The sequence below is a fragment of the Simochromis diagramma genome, unplaced genomic scaffold (assembly GCF_900408965.1).
Source record: "Simochromis diagramma unplaced genomic scaffold, fSimDia1.1 OVJJ01000159.1, whole genome shotgun sequence".
Lineage (NCBI taxonomy): Eukaryota > Metazoa > Chordata > Actinopteri > Cichliformes > Cichlidae > Simochromis > Simochromis diagramma.
In genome coordinates, this window is record NW_024387197.1 from 2511594 (window position 1) to 2536012 (window position 24419).

The following is a 24419-nucleotide window of genomic DNA, read 5'->3' on the forward strand; positions in this document are numbered from 1 at the left end:
AATCCTCACTTGAACAATCTCTAGGTCCCTATTACTGAGTCTTTAGCTGTCGATTTCACATCGACTGCCAGACGTCTTGAGCAACCACATGCAATCGTTTCGGGAAATATTCCTTGTGCTAAAAGCTGTTGGTTAACAGGGTGTCGCCAGCCAGTGTCACTGGAACAATAATAGCTAGGGATTCAACAAGAATCATGACCATAATCATAAGCATACAAGAAATGAGAAGGTTTCAATGTGGTGATGAGGGAAAATCATCATAGTGAAAAAAGACCAAACATTTTAAAAAATGAAAACTAAGAAGTTCAAAAATAAACAGAAAAGTAAAATCAGCTTTAATGGATAAACCTGACTTTGTGTAGCTACTTTGTTAGTTTTGGGTATCTAAATTATGTCTCTGTGGACTCTCATTTATTAAATGGTAAAAAAAAAAAAAAAAGGCCTGTATTTGTATAGCGCTTTACTTAGTCTCTATGGACCCCAAAGCGCTTTACACTACATTCAGTCATCCACCCATTCACACACACATTCACACACTGGTGATGGCAAGCTACACTGTAGCCGCAGCTGCCCTGGAGCGCACTCACAGAGGCGAGGCTGCCAGACACTGCCGCCACCGGGCCCTCCGACCACCACATTTGACATTAACATTAGTGGATTGCTTGAGTCATTTTATTTCATTGAGTGATTTCATTACATTTCATTACACTGGTTATTTGCACAATGTAGAGCCAAAATGTAAGCATAGGAAGCTTTTTTTCTGTGAAGCTGGATGTAGTAATATATTTAAAGCCATTTCAAGTATGCTAATCTGAAGCATAAGTGAGTGATTCAGTCAGATCCTTGCTTGCTTTACATGTCTGCATCATAATTCATTGTCTAGAGAGGGGAGACCGTATGAAGGACCGCTTCAGAATGAGTGCATATGCCATATGCATCTGGTGCCATTTTTGGCAATGATGTAAAGTCTCTGAAGGCTCTTTGAATACAAAAGCACCACATGAAGATAGTTTTGAAACACAATGGGAGGCCATTTACGTCTGTGAGTCAGAAAGCTCACCTTGACATCTTTACCCAGGGTGACACTGACAAGTCTTACTGACGTGAATGCTTATGACATTATAGCTAAAGAGAGGCTGTAAATTTTAATATGTGAATTTTAATTTAATTTTGCCTTGTTCAAACAGATATGTAAAGATAGTTACCTTATGATTTAGAAATGATTATTACCTTTAACATGCATTTTCATTCAGGGATTTAGCAAGCTATTATGCTCAAAAAATCGAGAACTGACGCCAGACATAATAAGCAGAGGAAATATTTCATGTGTTTACATCTATATTCACCAAAATATGATGGTATCTTGCACTATAAAGTACTTTGAGGCAACTGTTGCTGTGATTTGGCGCTATATACAGGGTGGGCCATTTATATGGATACACCGTAATAAAATGGGAATGGTTGGTGATATTAAAGTCCTGTTTGTGGCACATTAGTATATGTGAGGGGGCAAACTCCTCAAGATGGGTGGTGACCATGGTGGCCATTTAGAAGTCGGCCATCTTGGATACAGCTTTTGTTTTTTTCAATAGGAAGAGGGTCATGTGACACATCAAACTTATTGGTAATGTCACAAGAAAAACAATTTTCCCGACCCATGGGAACAATCCTTGTAAGAACTTGGCTCCGGGTCCCCTGATTCGAAACTCCCAGGGGACCTCACTCAAATCCGTGAGCCCTGTGCTTGCACTCTGGACGTCTCTCTTTGTCTTTGATCCTGGATGGTGTTCAATTCTCTCCATGGAGAAAACATGATCAGACAATTTCACGAGTGCACATAGACCACCCCACTTTGCTGGTAAAGATGGATATGCCTTATGTCCATAAAAGAAATACCAGTCTGCTAACACCCTCGTACCTCTAGGTGTTGGTGCGATCGTTGAGCATTTGGTCACATTCTGTCTTCCCTCAGTAAGTGTCATTTGGTATGAGGAGTCAAATGCACAGTCTGCTGCTCGCTGAATTTCATCACTGGCACACCTGACATTCATCAGACACGTCAGGCACTTAATTCTGTTCAAACGAGGGCAAAAAGAATAAGTGACGTTGCATAAATGCCTTGGCAAATCCCCAACCTGGACTGACCCATTGCCCTTGATACACATGGGTAACTGGCCTGCTTCCAGTTTGTTTAGCAGTATAATGTCCAGCAGCGGGTCAGATACTTGGGGCCAGGCTAGCGGGTCTGTCGTACCAGAGCAATTCACCTTCCCAGCTACTGGCAAATCAACTTTTCCATTCAGGTTCAGGGGAGTTGAAAAGTTGGCAGTGTTCCAAGCAGTCTAGGTGTGTTGCTAAGGCAAGCAAACAAACTGTCTCGCTCTCTGTGATGCTATATGGCCACAGCCCAGAAGAATGTGTAGACAGTGGCTTCACAAGCATAACAATTGGTCTTGTTGTTTATGTAAGCAGTTGTGTTCATAAACTGCCACCAGTAGTTGGTTGAAAACCCATGTGGGTACTGGGTGTGGTTTGCTCTGTCCCAGTGCGCTCCTGTTAATCCACTCAGGGTCAACAGGCTCAAGAAGGTGCACAGCACATTCCTTAGCCATTCTAAGTTGGGTTCTGGATCCGTTGGTTTCTTCACCAGGATTGAGACGAGAGGTCCTAGAGATATTCTCCCCCCTTTGTACCCTGGACTTTTCACCATTACCCAGAGTCGGCCAGGAAGTGTGTTAACTTCTTGCAGTGCGCTTGATGTATTCAAGTGTTTCTCTCTGCAATCTTCACTGCTGTGGGCGTCGTCAGCAGCACCAGATAGGGACCTTCCCACCGTGGACTGGATCAACACTTCCTCTCCATGGCCTTTATCAGCATCCAATCTCCAGACTTCAGACTCTGTTCCTGTGGAGAAACAGAATCATCTGGCAGATCATTTGTTCTCATGACTTTTTCACTTTTTAACATTTTAAGCATCCAATCTGCTAATGTGCTCTTTCTTCTGCTTTTCTATCATCACTACTGAAAACTGGAGCCCTAAATAGTCTACCATATATAATCTCAAAGAGTGTCAGACCGTTCTATGTTGGAGTAATCCTCATGTACATCTTAACTAATTCTATACAGTCTAACCATGTCCTGCCTGTCTCTTCTATTGTTTCCCTAAGTCTTAGCTTTACTATCCCATTAGTTCTTTCTACCAACCCTGCACTTTGTGGGTGATATGAACAATGATGTTTTAGATGCTGTGCCATTAACCCAATCACTTCATTCACAAAGTGTGGGCCATTATCACTATAAATAGTCTCTGGAATCCCGTGTCCCGGGACGATATTCTTACATATTGCTTTGGCAACCGAATGGCATCTGCTTCCCTAGTTGAGACAATTTCTACCCACTTTGAAAAAGGGCACACTATCACTAGACAGTACTTACAGTTATTACAGTTGGACAGCTCTATAAAGTCCATGTGAATAACTTGAAATGGGTGACTGGGTCTGGGGAATTTCCCTCTCTTAGGTCTCAAATTACCCTGAGAATTGTGCTTGCAACATATCATACATGACCTGCAATTTTTTTTAAAGCATTAAATCCTAGAATATGAAAATGTTGCTCTACTTCTCCCATCATCCCTCCTGTTGAGACATGGCACGGCCCATGGCTCAAAGTAGAAGCAGTCCTATATAAATTCTTAGGCAGTATTGGTTTATCACACAGATAATAAACATCATCCTGCAAGCTGGTGGGCCTGCAGTGGGCCTGCATGTCTGCCAATGCATCTCGTATAATAGGCAATGTCTGCTGGTGTTGCACTGCAAAAATGTGAACGCCATGTGCTCCTAAAACTGTCCCTTTTGCAATCTTATCTGCAAAAGCATTCCCTAATGCAACTGGATCTTTCCCTCATGTGTGTGCTGCACAATTACAAATGGCAATTCTACTGGGCAATATTATTGCTTCCAGCAGATTTTGCAAGAATTTGGCATGTTCTAGGCTGTCATACCTTGTCTTGCCCACTGCGCTGCAAAGAAATGTAATGTAGCAAATGCATATTGGCTATCAGTATATATTGTCACAATTTGTCTCTCTGCAGCTTTACACGCTTCTGTAAAAATTACTATTTCTGCTGCTTGAGCAGATATGAAACATGCTAATTGTCCTGCACAGATAACTTTCTCACTGTCTACTACAGTAGAACCTATTTTAGCCTGTCCCTCTGCTGTTGTAAAGCTCAAACCATCAACAAACCAAACCTTTCCCTCAACGAGTGGCACATCTATTAAGTCATTTCTTGGCTTACACTCCGTCTCCACGTGCTCTCTACACTCATGAGAAGTGCCCTCTTCCTTCGTTGGCAAAAGGGTTGACGGATTCAGAATTGTGCACCGCTTTATGGTTATGTGCGGTTGTAAGAGTAGCAGTGACATTAAAGACAAGTGTCTTGCAGCTGACAGAAATGTAATTTTAGTCTGCAGTAGTAGACATCTACTTCGTGTGGAACTAACAGTGTCAAAAGGGTAAAATAAAACTATTTTCCAGAACATTGTACAGCTTGAGCTGCTGCACATACTGATCTCACACATGGAGGTAAAGCATAAGCAACTAGAGCTAATCTTTTAGGATAGTAAGTTACTAGCTTCATTTTTGGGAAAAGTGTTGTTAGTTATTTCACAGTCACCGGCATTTGTGCTGTTCACAGAACCACAAGTCCATCGCTGGACCTCCTCTGCGCTGTCACTTTTGGAGCTTGGCACACTCCCTTCATCCGTCAGTTTCTCATGTTCCAACGCCGCGGATGATTTAAGGCAGAGCACGTCGTACACCTTAGTTATCTTCCTCAACATCAACGTCGAATCTCTTTCATTTTAATTAGAGTTTTTCTGTGCGAAGTCTCCTCATGACGATCTCCTGGAAGCCCAGTAGCACAGCTGGCTGTGGGATGTCTGCTGTGCTGAAGATGATCTCTGATCCTCCTGAAGCCTCTCTCCTAGTCTCAGCTTCCATCTTGTCGACACTCTTCCTTACTCGCTTCTTCTCATAGTACCTGCAAATTAAAATTTGACACTCCTCTTGCGCCACACGGCTCTCGCCATGTGTAAACTCCCACACAATGAGACATGCACAAGAATGTTGCACATTCTCCCTAAAACAATCTCCAGGGTTTCCCACTTGGAGCAGCTTCACTCCAAACCTGTAACCCTGTGTCAAAACATTAGTCAGTGGTTAAATGTTAAACTTATTTAACTCCCAGCTCCACCCGGAGCCTGTATCCTAGAAGACACCCATATGGAAAAGAAATAGTAAAAACTTATATGTGATTACTCATGAAAGTGGCCACTTTCATGAGTAAATCATATAAGGCTTACATGATTTACTTATGAAAGTGGCCACTTTCTCATTACTTTCATACATTGTTTTAGTAAGTATCCAAAACATACAAGTTTCATTATATAATTTTTCAAGGGATCTTATATCTGTTTTTACTCTTATATGCTTTTCATACAAGTTTCACACAAGACAGATACAAACTTTATAAGATTTATATATATCTTTTCCATGTGGGCAAAGTCTTTAAGTTAAAACAAACTTCACATTTGCAACCAACTGTAGCTCATAAGTGTAATAAAGTATTCAGCATCACAGAGACAAATATCATTGCAGGTTTATTCTAAACTCATTAAACCCCTACTTTTTCCATAATTTGCTCCAAATCATTGAACATCTCAACGTCATTCCACATTGTAATCAATGACTTTCCTTAAGTTTGTCACTCACCATGAGTTCAATAGTGGTCAGATAATGAGCCCCATGTAACTATTCTGTAACCACTGCACATCTGTTCAATTATCACTTGTCTGTCTGTGCTGAATCCTTTACAAGCGCTCTTAAAGGAAAAACAAACATTAGAACAACAAAAACAAACAACATTATCCTGGTGGTCAGGCGTAGGCCATCCAGATTCCCGAGGTACTGTAAAAGGTCATAAAGTTAACACTCTGCTGTAAAAAGAAGTAACACTGGTTTTAAACACAGTATGTGTCACACTGTATTCACTTCTCCCCTGTAACATTCACAACATTTTCTCAACAACACAGTGTAATTTCATCACCAACAAATAGCCTGTAACCACAGTTTTCTTCACACAAAAACTCAGTAATCCTGTAGTAGAAAAACATTAAGTTGCGTGTCCTGCTGTAAATCACATGATCAAATCACATGATTAATCCTCTACTGTAGAAAAGAAATGTAAATGTTATCGCTGCGCAGGTGTATACACTCTTTCTCACAGTGATCTCTGTGAGCAACACAGGGTGGTGAATAACACCGTTGGTAAATTCAAAAACCCAGAAAAATTACAACTAAAAAGGTTAAATTTGCAGAGTTCACATAGTCATGTGACCCAGGTTTCCTCCTGTGGTCTCCTATTGCTCCTGCAATAAGAGACACACACAGAGATACATCCACACCTTTGTCACATCAGCGTGGGGGTTAAGTTCACATAGTGGTTTTAAGTCAGTCAATTCTTGTCAGCTTTTGTCAGCTTTTATCAGTCAGTCAGTTCCCCATCTTTTTTATTTTCACTCATCATTAATTCATTAATTCTTTCTTTGCTGATAGCGGAATCTATCGTCGCATTTCGTTTCCACCTTCAGCAAAACGACGACATTTCGAAAAGAAAAAAATTCAGACTGGATTTCCTCATTGAATCCTTTTAGAAAAAGGGACTCGCTTCCTAATTGTCCCAAATAAGTGGCTTTCTCCTGAGCCCATTTTAATTTTGGAGAAACTCACTTTGCAACCGTTCGCAACAACATGTAGTAGTTCTTCCTATTCAATGTTCAGATCTGCTTAGATGACAGAGAAATTAAACAAAACTTTCAGTGCACTATGAAAGTAACAAAATAAAAAGAATGAAAGAAAGGAAAGAAAAGACAGGAAAAGAAAGGAAAGGCCTTGTTAAATCATGACACGTGTTCTTCATCTCGGGAGGGGGGGAATCATACCAATCCTAATTCATCAACCAGTTTAATCTCAAACATTCATCCAATCAGCCACACACAACATACAGCATAACCCTGTTGTCTCATCACATAATAAGTTTCTTCTCATGTAACCAAATGTGCGCCATGGTAAAACTTCTTCACACACCAGAAACTCAACAATCAGCTCACTCAGCTCACTCATTCAAGACCCCTCATCAGCATTCTGATTTCTCCCTATGTGGTGCAAACATCTGTGCTCCTATAATATTCAGTCCACTACTCTATGTATCATTTTCATCTTACCAGTGACTTGGACAAGATGACAAACGGAATCTCATGCTTAAGATGCTGTCTGGTCTTCATGAGTTTCATTGTATATATATATGCATGTAGGGTTAGTATGGTGTGGCGGAGGCGTGGCCCCGGGCGCAGCTGCCGGGGAGGAGTGGAGCAGAAGGCTCAACAGGGCGGCGCTGCGAGGCCGGTAAGAACAGCTGATGGTGTTTATGTACTGATGATGGTCTCCCTCCGCTGTGTTTATAGTGAGACGGGGAGGAGCGGCGAGGAGATCAGCTGGGCTCGTGAGCTGTCAGGCTGTGTGACTGAGTCAGCTGTCAAAACAAACAAATCAATAAATGTGGAAATTGGCAGTACATACCTGCGTGTGCGTGTATTTGTGCCTGGTGTATTCCACAAGTGGTGCCGAAACCCAGGAAAGTGCCGGTGGGGAAATGTCCGACCCACAGGCCGCGCCACCCGCCCAGCCCCTGCAATACTTGGCGCAGATGCTGGCGGAGATGGCGGCGATGAGCCGGGATCAGGCGGCCGACCAGCGTGCCCACCTGGCCGTGCTGCGGGAGCAAACGGACCGACAGACACAAGTTCTGGAGCGGCTGGTCGGGGCCGCTGCCACGCCGAAGCCCTCGCCACTGTCGGTGACGGTGCCCCCGATGGGGGACGGGGACGACCCACAGATTCTTTTGGAGACCTTCCGTGCCACGGCGGAGGCTTGCCAATGGCCGCGGGAGGAGTGGGCTCCGCGGCTGCTCCCCCTGCTGTCTGGGGAGGCACAAACAGCGGCCCTGAGTCTGCCTCCGGCGTCAAGGAGCAGCTTCCCGGATGTGAGCCGGGCGGTGGTGGACAGGCTGGGGCTCACCGCCGAAGACCATCGCCGGCGGTTCCGGGCCTGTCGGCTGGCTACAACGGACCGACCATTCGCCTGGGCCCGACAGCTGCGCGACGCGGCGGTGCGCTGGCTGCAGCCGGGAACATCAGAGGGCGAGACGAAGCTGGTGGACAAGGTGGTGCTAGAGCAGTTCACGGAAGGATTGCCAGCGGAGACGGCGAGATGGGTCAGGTGCCACCGGCCCGCAAGCTTGGAGGTAGCGGTGACGCTGGCGGAGGACCACCTTGCCGCTGGAGCAGGGGAGTCCGGGGACGCTGGACGGAGGCCGACCAAACAGGCCCCAGTGCCGGCCCCGAGGCGCCGTGTGCCGGCACCAGGGCAGGCAGAGCGGCTGCCGGCGCTGAGCCCCACTAACCCGTTCGTGGCGATGGTGCCGTCCAGGGGAACCGAGCCGGAGGGCAGCACAAACGCCGGGGCCGGAGTGTTGGAAGTGCGGGCAGCTGGGACACCTGAGGAGGGATTGTCCGCTTATGGAAGTGGGGCAGGTGTTCCGCGTTGCTGGCGCCCCAGCACCCTCCCCCGGTCCAGGAGGGACATACAGTATTCCGGTAAGGACTCGAGGGGGTATACGCCAAGCGTTGGTGGACACGGGCTGCACACAGACCCTCGTGCACCAAGGCTTGGTTCGCCCCGGGGCATTATTGGAGGCAGAATGGGTGGAGGTGAGGTGTGTTCATGGTGATGTGCACCGGTACCCCATAGTGCCGCTGCTGCTAAAATACAAGGGCCATACACATAGGGTAACGGCGGCGGTTAGCCCGCGCCTGTCGCACCCCCTGATTCTGGGTACCAATTGGCCGGGGTTTCATCAGCTACTGGGGCAGTACGCGGGAGTGCGATCGCGGGAGTGCGATCACGACCGGAAGCGGGGTGTAGCGTGTGCGCGGCATTCAGCGGTGACGCGGGGTCGTCCGACACCGACTCCGGGGGGGAGGAGCCGGCGGGTCCCTCACGGGACGTCCCGCCGGCCCCGGAAGTGTCCCCCATGGGTGATTTCCCACTGGAGCAGTCTCGTGACGGCACCCTACGCTCAGCCTTTGACCAAGTGATGGCTATTGATGGTCACGTGGTGCGCCCTGAGGCCGCGCAGACCTACCCGCGTTTCGTCTTATTAAATGACCGATTATATCGAGTGAGTCGTGACACTCAGACTGAGGAAACACACACCCAGTTGTTGGTGCCGCAGGGCCGCCGGGAAACGCTTTTCCAGGCGGCCCACTATAACCCCATGGCAGGGCATATGGGCTACAAGAAAACTCTGGAGCGAATAACGGCCCGATTTTATTGGCCTGGCATCCGAGCGGATGTGCGCCGCTGGTGCGCGTCCTGCCCGGACTGCCAACTTGTTAACCAGCCGGCCATACCGAGAGCGCCTCTGCGCCCTCTCCCCCTCATTGAGGTCCCGTTTGAGCGCATCGGCATGGACCTCATCGGGCCGTTTCACCGGAGTGCACGCGGTTACCGCTTTGTGTTAGTCCTGGTGGATTACGCAACGCGGTACCCGGAAGCAGTTCCGCTGCGCACCATCTCGGCTAAGAGTGTGGCGCAGGCACTGTTTCAGGTCATCTCCCGAGTCGGAATCCCGAAAGAGATACTGACTGACCAGGGCACGTCGTTTATGTCTCGTACACTGCGGGAACTGTACGACTTACTGGGCATTAAATCTATTCGGACCAGCGTCTACCACCCTCAGACTGACGGGCTGGTGGAGCGGCTGAATAAGACCTTAAAGTCCATGATTCGGAAGTTCATTAACGAGGATGAACGCACTGGCTAGACCCTCTGTTATTCGCGGTGCGGGAGGTGCCCCAGGCCTCCATGGGATTTTCTCCCTTTGAACTGCTGTTCGGCAGGAGGCCACGTGGGGTGCTCGACCTGATTAAAGAAAGCTGGGAGGACGGTCCGAGCCCCGCCAAAAATGAGATTCAGTACGTGTTGGACCTGAGAGCAAAACTCCACACTTTGGGGAGGTTGTCACGGGAGAATTTGCTCCAGGCTCAGCAGCGTCAGCAACGCCTGTATAACAGAGGGGCTAGACTCAGGCAATTTTCACCCGGGGATAAAGTGCTTGTGTTACTCCCTTCTTCCAGCTCGAAGTTGCTCGCCAAGTGGCAAGGTCCCTTTGTGGTCACACGGCGTGTCGGGGACGTGGACTATGAGGTCGCTCGGTCGGACAGGGGAGGAGCCGCGCAGATTTATCACCTCAATCTCCTCAAACAGTGGCGAGAGGTCGAAACCGCTTCTCTGGTGAGCCTGGTGAAGGAGAGAGATGAGTTGGGGCCTGAGGTGCCAAATTCTATCATTCCCACCTCCCTCCCTTGTGATGACCATCTCACACAGGCCCAGAGAGCGGACGTTGTCGCGTTGCAACAGCGCTTTGCGGACGTGTTCTCCCCCCTGCCCGGCCGGACATCCCTCATCGAGCACCATTTCGTGACGCAGCCCGGCGTGACAGTGCGTTCACGGCCCTACAGGCTCCCGGAGCATAAGCGAAAAATCGTGCAGAGGGAATTGGCGGAAATGCTGAGGATGGGAGTAATAGAAGAGTCGCACAGCGCCTGGTGTAGCCCCATCGTTCTGGTGGCGAAGAAGGATGGGTCTATACGGTTCTGTGTCGACTATCGCAGGGTGAACGAAGTGTCACGCTTTGATGCCTACCCCATGCCTCGGGTCGACGAGCTCCTGGACCGGTTAGGCACGGCCCGCTTTTTCACGACGCTGGACTTAACCAAGGGCTATTGGCAGATTCCCTTGTCTGCCGAGGCCAGGGAGATAATGGCCTTCTCCACTCCGTACGGTTTGTACCAGTTCGTGACACTCCTGTTCGGCCTGTTCGGGGCCCCGGCCACTTTCCAGCGTCTCATGGACCGGGTACTGCGTCCGCACGCGGCGTATGCTGCCGCCTACCTGGATGACGTGATCATCCACAGCGACACCTGGGCGGAGCATGTGCTGCGGGTGGCCGCGGTCCTGGGGTCCCTGAGGGGGGCGGGGCTCACGGCCAATCCGACGAAGTGCGCGGTTGGACGGAGGGAGGTGCAGTATCTGGGGTACCACCTGGGGGGCGGGCAGGTGCGGCCACAGGTGGAGAAGACGGCGGCTATCGCATCCTGCCCGCACCCCAGGACGAAAAAGGAGGTGAGACGGTTCTTGGGGTTGGCGGGTTACTATCGTCGCTTTGTGCCGGGGTTTGCGCAGCTAACCAGCCCCCTGACCGATCTCACTCGAAAGGGTGCCCCGGATCTGGTCCAGTGGACGGGGCCGTGCCAGGCGGCGTTTGTGCGAGTGAAAAACGCTCTCTGTGGGGAGCCGCTGCTTCACACTCCTAACTTTTCCCTCCCGTTTGTTCTGCAGACTGACGCCTCGGACAGAGGGCTGGGAGCCGTTTTGTCTCAGCAGGTGAGGGGAGCTGACCGCCCTGTCCTGTACATCAGCCGGAAGCTAGCGGAGCGCGAGCGCCGGTACAGCACCGCGGAGAAGGAGTGCCTGGCCATCCGGTGGGCGGTCGGCTCCCTTCGCTATTACCTCCTGGGACGCTCATTCACCCTCTGTTCGGACCACGCCCCGCTGCAGTGGCTCCACCGCATGAAAGATGCCAACGCCCGGATCACCCGGTGGTATCTGGCATTGCAGCCCTTTAAGTTCAAGGTGATCCATAGGCCGGGGGCACAGATGGCGGTGGCCGATTTCCTCTCTCGCTCGCGAGGGGGGGAGTTGGCTCGGCCGGACGGCTCCCCGGCCTCGAACGGGCGGTGGGGGTGTGTGGCGGAGGCGTGGCCCCGGGCGCAGCTGCCGGGGAGGAGTGGAGCAGAAGGCTCAACAGGGCGGCGCTGCGAGGCCGGTAAGAACAGCTGATGGTGTTTATGTACTGATGATGGTCTCCCTCCGCTGTGTTTATAGTGAGACGGGGAGGAGCGGCGAGGAGATCAGCTGGGCTCGTGAGCTATCAGGCTGTGCGACTGAGTCAGCTGTCAAAATAAACAAATCAATAAATGTGGAAATTGGCAGTACATACCTGCGTGTGCGTGTATTTGTGCCTGGTGTATTCCACATATGGTTAATGCATTTTCTGTTTGTGTGTGTTTTATGTACCTCTCTCATCATGTTTTCATTATTCTCATCACTGTTTAAACAACACACATCTCTCTCTTTCTTTTTTTTTTAAACTGTCCTTCCTAAAAACAGAAAGTAGCATTGCAGTTGTTTCAGGCTGAGAAACACCAAACACTCTTCATGTTATCATTCATATTTCATCAACACAATTATTTCTTTTGTCCACTGGGCAGGTGATCTGCAGAATCACGTCTGCCCCAGCTGGATACCGCTTCACTCACATAGTTTCACACCTCTCTGTAACTCACACACACCATGACGTCAGGCACAATCACCTGCTTTTCGCCAAAATAAAAATATGATGCTGATGTTACAAAAGTCTCACACACATGAATCAGGATGCAGAAAAGCTGTTGCCCATATGAGGTGCGAGGAAGAAACTGAACTCACGGATAGCTGTATGCTCGAGATATAATAGCTCTGTTTCCCTCCCCTCTGATACGTTCAACCAGCTCCTGCACTGAAAATGTGTAGCTTGCTCATCAGCTTAAAAGCGACTGCATAGAAAATGATAATCAAACTCACTCACGCAGACCACGTCTGGTCTGCACACGCCCACAAAATAGGCCTACCGCTTGCGCCTACACGCACAGCTTGCGCCTACACGCACAGCTTGCGCCTACACGCACAGCTTGCGCACTCTGTTGAAAGCTCTCAAATGCCCCATATGACGGAGATTCCAAACTTTCCTCACGGTGGAGTCACCGAACCTAGGTTGTCTCTATGCCCCAAACGGCGGAGAAGCCTGCGTCTCTCTCACGCAGGTAGCGCACTCTCGTACCTGCGTTCAACGCACAGCATGTAGCTGCTCTCTAAGGCCTTCTGTACTCACTGTTCATGTTGTTTTTGTCCCCGGGAAAGTCTCTGGATCCCGTCAATCACCATCAAACCCGAGGGGAGTTCAGACGCAAACTCTCCGGCCGGGTGATAAAGTTAAGCACCAGGTCTTTCATCAGGCGTCCAAGACGCTGGCTGCTAGCAGACTGCAGCGGCGTCATCTCCCTCTCCTCAGTGGATGCGATGTGTTGGTATCCAGCTCGGAAGGACCAAATAAATGTTGGGTCTGTGTTTCCATATGCCCCGCTAGTTTAGAGACTTATTCCTCATGAAGAACACAAGACATAACAGAACATCTTCAACCGGTCTTTAACTCACTAACGAGGGAAGCCTTGGTCAGAACCAGGCGGTGGAGCATAATGCTCATCACCTGTCTCTAGCCCAAATCCTTCACATGGGATGTGCTTGTAATAAAACACTACAGCCTCCCCCCAGAACCTCGAGAGGCTGGGGAGGGGGACAAAGGAATGCCTTGATCACAGAGTTTGAAACAATGTAGAGGTGGTAAGCATAAAAATGACAACATTTAACAATTCACTTTAACAGCAGCTGTGTACCAGTTTCATGATAAATTTAAGAACATTTAATTTTAATTTAATTTAGACAGGTGGTGCATGAAGGCAGGATTTCATTAAAAGATATATTTGTAACATCAACTCCTGACTCTTGGAAACCAAAGGAGGTAACTTAAGCTGTGAAACAGGACCTATTATACATTATCTTGTTTCCTGTTAAATGTATGTATAAACTGGGAGAAACAAGTTGTTTCAGCTGCTGTTGCCTTCTTATCTGGCCATTCGTCTCCAGGCTCTAACACCAACGAGGCATTTTCACCCAGAGAGCTATTTCCTCTTTTTCAGACTAGTCTCTGTAAACTTTGGGATGATTTTGTGGAAAAGTCACAGTAGGTCAGCAGTTTCTGAAATATTCCAGAGCGTTCTCACTCCCGAGGCGTAACATGTCGACGTTTTGTCACGTCCCGCGGCGTTCCTGAGGAACGCGAAAGGAGACCTTCGGCGTTCTTATGGTACGCGGCGGGTTATGGCTGGAATCCAGTGCAATGACGCTCCCGCGGTAGTAGACGTTCCAGCCCTGTATTCCAGCCCTAAACCTAACCTTATCCCTAGCCCTGACCATAACCTTATTCCTGACCTTAACCAGGACTTTAATGATGTTAAATAGCGTGTTTCTAAGCGATTTGAAGAAAAAGAGCGAACATGTGTAGGTTCAGTCCAGACGGTTCTCATATTTCCTCTTTTTCCGAGGTCGTCATTTAGGAACGTGGTGGGTAGCCGAAAACGTAATATGGTGACGATTTGTCACCTAGCGTAAAATGTTACGCTTTGGGAGTGAGAACGGGTTGAATATTCAGACCAGCTGGTCAGGCACTAACAACCATGCAGAGTCTAGAGTTATTTAAATCACCTTTCTTCCCCAATCTGATGCTCAGTTTGAACTTCAGCAGGTTGACAGTTATAGCCATTACTTTGGCTGATGAGAAGTGGGCGATTGCATCTCTATGTCTGTACTCCTCAATCTCTGGTCCTCTACTAGAGGCCTGGGAGTTTGAGGCTACTGAGCAGCATCTTAGGTGTTCCTTGAGCTGCACTCTTATGGACTCTTATAACCCTTTTTTTTTTTTTTTAAGGGAAATTATTTTAATTCACCAACAGTAGTAATGGGTTCACTTCAAGCCTCACTCTGGAACAATGCACAAATTGAGCACTACTTTGTCTGTTGATACAAATAAAGCTTTCGAGTCCATTCCAAGAACAGAGCTGCCAGCTTCAAACTCTTTAGGCAAGGACAGCACAAAGAATTGGTCTGAATAAGTGCATCCAAAAGGTACACTTATGTGACTCTGCACCCGCATGCCAGAGTCTAGGACTAAGTCAGATTACAAAATCCAGTTCTTTCACTTTTTGATCCAACAGGTACCAGGGCAGGTTAGTTATGCAGCATAAGATTAAGTTCTTGCTCCAAATCCTACTTCAAAGTGCAAGTTTCTGGAGTATTGACTGCTGTTGACTCTATGTATTATTCTAGGGTCTAACCTACAATATAAAACACCTTGACACGACTGTTGTTGTGTTTTGGCTCTGTATAAATAAAATTGAATTGAACTGAAATTGAATTGTTGACTGATTGATAAAACATATGAGTTCAGCATATGGTATCACATCTTGTGCCTTGTCTTGACTAATTTGTGCTGGAGTGTCTGGGAGTCAGTTAGGCCGGGTCATACTTCAATCCTGGCTGCTCTACAGTTTTTCCATTTACCATGCAATACATGCCAATGTGTCTGCTTTTACAAATGCATTTACTTATTGATTTTATTTGAATAGATAAATATTTTTGTAATAATATAGAATATGTGTCTGTAGGTACTACGTGTGTGTGGTCATCCTCATATATTCATTTCCACTGCTGCTGATGGGTTGTGCTTACCTGGTGGTGGGACTGACACTCTGGGCCAGTGAGATCCCTGGGGACTCCTCTGACCGCTACAAGGAGCAGCTGACTGCCAAACGCAAGGTAACCTGCCTACTGGATTTCACCACTAATGTAATCAGAATATTTTTGTGCTCTGCAGCCCTGAGCAGGATGTGACTGATGTCTCCTCGTGTAATAAAAAAATCATCATAGCATCACACACCTGAATCTGAGTTCTCAGTCATTTCTTCTATCTTAGACTGTTTTTTTTTTTCAGACCACTTTTTGCTATTTTAACCAACTGCAGTCTCTTAATCCACTCTTTTCACCATTAGCTCTTCTTCTTGCTCATTAGGTGTAGAAAACCATGACTCCTCCGTGGTAAATTTCTTTTGTCACTTTGGTGAGCCACCGTCTTTAACAGCAAATATGAGATCACTTTCATTTCTCCAAAACCTGCTGAGCTAATTGCATTCTCAATAACTACACCCTCAGGAGTTCTTTGTGGTCAGTGCCAACTTCTGCTAAAGTTTAGCATGCTAGCAGTGCATATGCTAGAGTTGGCATTTTTTAAAATAGAGAGTGATTAATGTGTCAAATTATCATCTGTTTATTCTCTCTTAAATGTCAGTGAGCACTGTCTGTCTTGGCAGTGCTGACGGTGTCTCATGATCTATTATATTTTTATTTTGCCCCAGAAAGATTTCAAAGTAGCTCAGACTTTTCTGCACAAACAGATTTGTTGGCTCTGCTGGCCAATGTCTTGTTAAAATGACATTGGTGAATGCTGAGTTCTCAGTGGAAACAATCGATGCAGTGCAGCTTGTAATCTCATCATTAAGAGATAACAAATGAAGCCGGAAACTGACAATACCTGCTGTAACACCGTTGTGAGTACTGGTTTTCTGAGACATGTTTTACTGGCTCACTCTCTTATTTGGGGAACTGCTCTTGCTAATCATGGGGAGCCTCAATGGGGGTGTCTGTGTGGATTTCCTCTGGGTGTTAGACAGCATATTGAGTTCATCTATGACTCTATAAACTCAAAATTCTCAAAAATTACTACACTGTGTAAAATATCGATAAAATCAGAATGTGGCAATTTGCTAATCTCAAAAACTCAAATTTAATTCACACTAGAACATATAAAACGTATTAAATGTGCAAGCTTTCAATGTCATAGGGCAGGGGTCAGCAACTTTTAACACCCAAAGAGCCATTTGGACCTGGTTTCCACGCAAAAGAAAACACTCGGAGCCGCAAATACTTTACTATACTACATCTAAAATGAAGATAACACTGTATATATTGTTTTTTACCTTTATGCTTTGTGTGAACAACTAAGGTGTGTTGCTTATGAAATCCATGAAGTGCTACAGAGAAAATTACATTTTATTTATGTAATTAACACATTTTGAACTCTTAAAGAAATATAACAAAAGGAAAGACACCCAGCTGAACTAAAATGATCCATGTAGCAAACAAAAACTGTTGTGAGCCACCCTTATATCGCCTTTGGGCTTTTGGAGCCTTGACCTGACTTTAAAAAATAATTGGGAAAAAAAGCACTATGCTGCTGAAAAATGAAAAATAGATATTTGCAAAATTCTGCCTAAATATGTATTTTAATTGGTTAATGTGTGTGGCGAGGTGTGGTCTGCAACACCGCTGCAGGGGAGGCGGACGCACCTGAGCGGCACCCGCAATCACGCCTCGCTGCCTTAACGTCTGTGCTCTCTCTGCTGTTGTGTTGGTGTGTGTCGGGCTGTGAGCTGAAAAGCTACAGCCGGCTGTGTGCGTACAGCAACCGTGTGAAAAGTGGTCAATAAAGAGATGCTGAAAAGCATGTTCATGGAAACATCGTCGGGTCTGCCGTGATATGTTTACAATGGGACTTCTCCTGAACCTCTGCGCACAGCGTCTGCAAATCGGGGCTGTACGAAGTCACTTTCATCTTTACGCAGGACTGCAAACTGTCATCTGTGAGGCGTGAGCGGCGTTTGTTTTTAACATAGTTCATGGTGGAGAACAGCTGCTGACATAATGTGGATCCGAAGCTCCATAATTGGCCTACCTGGGGTTGAAAGTCTCGATAAATGCACGGCGTTTCGGCGGGTAAACCGGCTTTCGCGAGTGTGACGCTTATTTTGAGCGATGAAAAAAATAATAGAATATAATTTTATTTTTATATTTCAATATCACAATAATCTACCAATTTAGAACTACAAGTTAAAAATGAACTAACATAAATAAAATACACTTCAGCTAAATACTTCTAATTTATTTTTCCAAACCACGCGGAGCCGCACTATAAGGACTAAAGAGCTGCATGCGTTGCCGACCCCTGTCATAGGGACTAATGTACCCTCATACCATCAGAAATATAGGCTTTTGAATAGAGACCACGTCAGATGGTTCCTCTCACAGGCATTTTTCCAAAAATGAATGTTGAATTTTTTCTTCTGTCCACAGACAAATTTTCTGCTCTATCTTAAATGAGCTTTGGCCCAAAGAACATCTATCAATTGGGAGGTTAATGGAATGATCTCTGGCTCCTCCATTCCTTTGTGTCATTGAACAAGAAAATGAACCCCAAGTTACTCATGATACATTCATCGTGAGTAACCTGGGGTTCCTTTTTAGATGAATGGATGATTTTTGCTGAAATCTTATTTTAATAATAATGACCTTAAGGCTCCTTAAGGATACCAATTTGCAATTGGTCTGACATTAATCTTTGTCTGACTGAGAATCATGTTCACACTGGAGAAATCTACAAAACATAATTGCGTAATCATGTATTCAACAGGTGGTGAAGATGATGATTGTGGTGGTATGTACTTTTGCCATCTGCTGGCTGCCCTACCACGTCTACTTCCTGCTGCACCAGTTCTTCCCCGAAATGTTTGAGGAAACATACATCCAGCAGGTCTACCTTGCTATCATGTGGTTGGCCATGAGCTCTACCATGTACAACCCCATCATCTACTGCTGCTTAAATGACAGGTTAGTTAGCACCTCTAAACCATTATGCATGCAACTACTTCACCAACAGGGCATCTTATTAGTTCCACATATCAAATACTGAGGTTTAGAACTGTCTTTATTTTTCCTGTCGTAGGCTCAGCTGTGAGACATTCCTCAAAGATTCTGGTTAAGACTGACATGACAGCATCCATCTTTTGCTTCAAACTTGTGGACAGCAACCTCATAATGCAATTTTCTTATTCAAGTACATTAAAGAGTCATTGATTTGGATTGAGATGTGGCTGACAAGAGTAGCACACAGTGCGTTCTAAGCAGCTTTTGTTTTTTCCATTAATGCCTCGTTAGTCTGCTCTAAGCCGTTATCTAGCTCAATTGAGATTGAAAACTTAGAATTTTAAGCATCACAGAAGGATCACAGCTCCAAGGGATGGAGTTAAAACTCCACGTGCAACTTAACCAAAACGTTTGAGAAAATAAGGGAAAAAACAATAAGCCCCCCATGACAATGTAGGCTTTGGATTTTTGAAAAGCTCAGGCTACATTATTTTTATATCAAAATTACTTAGTATGGGCAATAAACGTCATCAAAAAACATAGCAAATTTTAAACACCAGACACTCCTTTATAATGGTACACACTTAAGCTAATGTGACTGTCAACAATTTTTAAGTTTATAGCAGGTTTTGCTGGTTAACACTGCCTGGTACTCCTGGCTTCTCTCTTGTTATTTTACTTACATTGACATGTTCGAAATAAGCTATCCTATCTTTTCTATCGATCTAAAATATTTGACTTTGCGAATGAATCATCATTCACAAAGACAATGGAAGATGCTTCTTTAATGAAGCATCTTCCATTGTCCTCCATTGCTGTAACCTGCTAATTGCCTTTGAGCTTTCAGAGAAATGCGATTTCACACTTGAGTATTTTACCTCCCAAGTCCCAAAAATGAAAATGTGTGGGCTGAGGTGAGGTTTATAGGTTTAGTCACTGGTGGTTTTTGTCTCCCTGAGCTCATATGCATAACCAATGTGAGTGTTTTTTCATCAGTCTCTTTCTTATCGCTCGCTCTCAGCGACAGACATGTTGCTTTTCCCTTCATTCTTCTCTCTCTGTCTGGGCTTCACATTTGGTTGTGTTTGTCTACTGAAGATGTTTCATGTCAGGCTTTTCTCATCTAAATCGCAAAATACTTCCATCGTGTCTTCTGCCAGTGTTTTGATTTATTTTTAGTCTTTTTTGTAACACCTGCAAATGTGTTAATGAACAGTAACATTTGGACGTTCACTGCGCATGTGTGTTAAACTGTTACAGTTTTACATCTGCTGTTAGCTTCAGGCCCGAAGTGCCATTGACAGATGATCTTTTGTTTGTACACACACATGATGTTCTAGTGTCTTTGGCATACAATTGCACCGCAGATATAATGTTAATAACTCAGATTTACAGTTTCCTTTACATTTAAAATATCTAGAGCATATGGGTTTCATGGATGGATGTTATTGTTGTACTGTAGTTTACCAGTAAGAAGATGAGGAAAAAAGGAACCAGCTGTGTCCTTTAAACCTGCATTAAATGACTTTTTGTTTACTTGGAGGCTGTGCAACAAGCTACACAAATTTCATTATAAAGTTGGAATGAGTAATGTGTCACCGTTCTGTTTACACAACCAGAATCCACAGAGAGCTTCATTAGCTTCTATTTAGAGCTGTTTCTCAGTCCATCTGACCAATTTAGGTCTAATATTCACTCTCTAACCAACTCCTGTGTGGAAATATCTCTTTAGCTGCTAAATGCTTCACTGAGTTTTTACTGGGGCTTCACAGAGAGGTAACGTTGAATAGTTACAACACCAGTTTGACTCTGAGTGTCTCAGTTATAACACCACCCTGCTTACTGTGCTGCCACTGCCTGGCACTGTACTTCTGACTTCATCCACACACAGAGATCAAACAAAACCAGGCCATTTGCAAACAGTTAGCTGAAGATGAAAAAACTCTGCAGAGCTAAACTGGTGATAGTTTTGTATGTTTGTCATCTTTTTTCGTAACTTTCCCAAGTTGTCACTCCTGGTCAGACATTAAAACAAAATAGCAAATTTCTCCCTTAAATTTAACAAGATGAAATAAACTGCACGGTTGATTAATTCAGCACTCTTACCTTTAAACCACCATAATCTCACAGTTCACATATAGTGGTTGATGCCAGATAATAGATTTCAGGGTTTTTATTTGTTATTTTTTTCACATTAACATGTTTCATATTATCAAACAAATTTTAATATTAGACAGAGATCACCAGAGTAAAGAATGCAGTTTGTAAATGATGATTTTATCAGAATCAGAATACAGAATCAGAATTAATCCCGAAGGAAATTAGGGTTACAGCAAGCAGCATGCTAATGGTGCATGCGCACTTACAAAGGAACCTTCTGACCAACTTTACACAAACATCACATTGGGGAGACATGTCAGAAAGGTAGGCTGATAGGAAAAACACAACGAAAATACATAACATGAGGTAAGAGGAGCAGAAAAAAACAGTTTGATAACAGAAAAAAGGGGATGATAGATGTCAATAAGGGAAAGGGGGCTATCCAGGTTTGAACCCAGGGTTCTCTTGGGGTGAAGCAACAGTGTAAACCTCTGAGTCATCGTGCAGCCAAATCACAGGAGAACAGATTTATTTGTGTATTTCCTCCACAGGTTTCGAGCTGGTTTTAAACAAGCATTCCGCTGCTGCCCCTGCGTCCCTCAAGGCTCCTATGAAGGCCTCGAACTCAAGTCCACCCGCTATCTTCAGACCCAGACAAGTGTTTACAAGGCCAGCAGGATGGAGACCACCGTGTCTACTATTCTACAGGTTGGGGACGATGTAGAGCAGCCCAAGGTGAAAGTTATAGGAGGCCCAGGGCCTGGCGGGGCTGCGGTTGAGGCCAGACCACACAGCTCCTCACTGGACCTCACCTCAAATGGTTCATCATCCTGGAGTGTCTCCAAAACAGTATCAGAGATGTCGAGTTTCTACTCCAGTAGCAACCTGGAGGAATAGACTTCAAGTGCAGGCAGCATTTTGCTGGACAGCAGGAAAAGAATGTAAGTTGAGCGATCCCGTTGCTGCTTTTGCCTGCGTGTGTTTATAAAAGTACAGCAGGAATATGTGAGTTTGTCTGCTGGTGAATGTGAGTTTTTAATGAACACATTTCCAGCGTGTTTGCTGGAATGCCATGCTGGGAAATATTGTCCCTGTTCACAGAACTGTAGTTTCACTTAGTTATCCAATTCAGAGCTAATGGTCAGCTGGCATTCGTAGGATTTGTCAGGTGCCAGAATGGCTCGAGCTTCAACAACAAGAACACATGTCAGTTTCAAAAAGCTAAACTGAAGCCGACGCTAGCGCCTCCATTGTTCACAGCTTCTGCATGTCACCCCAGTCATCTCAGGTTCACACATGCTCGATCACGCAGGCTGTGTGACTTCTCACAGTCTATTTTAGAGTGAAGCTGTCACACGATGCCAATACACTGCTGTAAAAACAGCGGCTTCTCCTTTTAACAGAGGGGTTTTCTCCGAAGAGACAAAGTTTTGAAAAAAGTGAAGGCAACCTGTTTTACACAGGAGTTCTCTAACAGACACTGAAACACAGGCAGATGTGGGATTTTAGTTCAAAGGGTCTCCCACAAGGGGAGATAAAAACTGTAAACAGCAAAGGAAAATCTACTCTGAACTTGCCAGCTCTGTCTCACTGAGCAGGACTTCATGAGCAGTCCAACATGCAGAGCAAGCGCCTGTCTGATTGAAGAAGTGCTCAAAAGATCCTCTGCAGGTGTTGTTGAAAAGTTCTGGCAATCAGCATAAACACCAGCAGTGTAGGACTCCCCCGTCATCAGGCTACGCATTGACTTCAGCAGCTGGCAGCACCATTTCTGAAAAACAGATGCGCTTTAGATGCTAAAGAGGCTGCTGTTTCAAGAGAAGGCAAACATTTAGCTAAAAACCCCACATGCCCAATATGAACCCTTAAATGATGTGAGCCCACCATTAAATCTGTTCAACACAATCCAGAAAAGAAATGATCGAGTGTTCTGCAGAACCAGTACATTATTTTAGTCTGTTTAACATGCTCCTCCTCCATCAGATACATAACGAGTCATTGGTGAACTGAAAGACAGGCACTGCTTTCAGAGTGTAAAACATTTTTTAAAAAACTTTTTTGTAGCTGGCACCAACATAAAATGATCTTTTCAAGCAATTGTTCACCTAAAAATCAGATTTATTGGGCTTTCAGTTCTGGACATTCCCTGGAGTAATCCAGCAAATCACTTTAGTTTCACTTTGTCTGTTATGGTCTTTTATTTTCTTGTATTTCTATGTTAGCTTTATCATTTTCTCCCTACACTGTTTTGGGCTGAATCTGGTACATTATATGGGTAGGCTCCATTGTTAAGATGGGCAAAGTGAACTTTAACTTACTTTGCATGAGGTGTCACTGGACAGTTGTTTCAAATACTGTTTAAGCTGTCAGTCCAAAATGTAATCCAGCTACAACAGGACACAAGTTAGTATCAGGTTTAAAGTTCTTTGCGGACTTTTTGTCCTTAGATGTGCAGCTTGTTACCTGTGGCTCTTTAATGTGCAGTGATGTGCCTTGCTGCTTTTCATAATGTCTGAAACAAAACAAAAACACACACACACTAAACAAAACCCAAAAAGACATAAAAACAAAATTTTCCTTTTCAATAAAGCATATAGTTAGGGCTCGATCAGGTACATTATGTGGGTTTTGCACATTCAATCACCTTCTCCACTCGCTATGTGTTTATACACCTCTCTGCATTTAATTATTAGTTATTATTCATCTCTGGCTCTCTTTGTCGTGTCTTCCCCCCTGACCTCTAATAATCACGACAGACGGCCACTCCTCCAGGACACAGATTCTGCTAGAGGTTTCTTCCTGTTAAAAGGGAGTTTTTCCTTTTTCCTTCCAAATAATGGGAAGTTGTCAGGGTTTTCTTCATTTTTTATTTTTTTATTTTTGTATTATTGTAGGGTCATTACCTTATAATAAAAAGCGCCTTGAGGGAACTGTTGTTGTGATGTGTCACTATATAAATAAAATTGAAATGAAAAGCCCACAGGGACAAACTGTGGTAAACACTCAAATGTCTACATACAACTGCTGTAATAACAAATTGCAGTGAGGTGCAAACCTATGGTGACACTGTTCTCACAGTAGAAAAACTGTAAATACTTTTAACAACTGTAATGAAATTTTAAGATGTTTTCTTGCTGCTATATCTGTGAAAGAGTTCACACTGCAGGATATTTGTATACAGATATTCTGCAGTGTGCTTAACAGCTAAATTCACAACAATTTACATATTTGCTGGCTGCAGAGCGAACACACAGCCTCAGATACGCACATCCACAGCACTGCAGAGCTATCGCTTATCAGACAAGAACACACAAAGCAAGAAAGACTGAATCCATTTGAAGTATTTCAGTGACTTTTTTTTAAAAACTGAAAGTAAGTAAACCGTTATTGGCATTTTTTTTTTTTACTTGCTTTGCACTGAGAATCAATTCACTGCTATCACATACTGAACACAGTATGCAGCAGCCCTTGGTTAAATATAGTTCCAAGATGGATATTGTTTTCAGTGCGTGCACACAACACGTGCACACATGACAAGAGAGTGATCACCTGCTGACACCCATCAATGATTTTCGTACAGACGCACATACCGCTCATACGCTGCCCCCTGATTGTTGGTCTATTCTCGGCACACAAGGCCTGTTGTTATAAATTCCAGTGTCAGCTGACATGAAAGTGAGAAGCAGTTGTGAAGCAACATAACTACATTAGATTCAATAAATTCT

At 45.2% G+C, this 24419-nt stretch overlaps 1 protein-coding gene across 2 annotated transcripts in view; it reads left to right on the plus strand.

Moving 5' to 3' along the window:
- tacr1a (tachykinin receptor 1a) overlaps nucleotides 1-23648 on the plus strand; it is a 54689-nt gene extending 31041 nt beyond the window's left edge. The window contains exons 3-5 of one of the 2 annotated variants that reach the window (XM_040050127.1): nucleotides 15504-15654; nucleotides 18362-18558; nucleotides 18674-20001. In XM_040050127.1, the coding sequence (XP_039906061.1) occupies nucleotides 15504-15654; nucleotides 18362-18558; nucleotides 18674-18710 (385 nt within the window). In that variant the 3' untranslated portion in view covers nucleotides 18711-20001. Of the gene's footprint in view, nucleotides 1-15503; nucleotides 15655-18361; nucleotides 18559-18673; nucleotides 20002-21245 lie in introns of those variants that run through there. The other variant, XM_040050126.1, reaches the window with a different exon arrangement.
- Nucleotides 23649-24419: the final 771 nt, after the last annotated feature.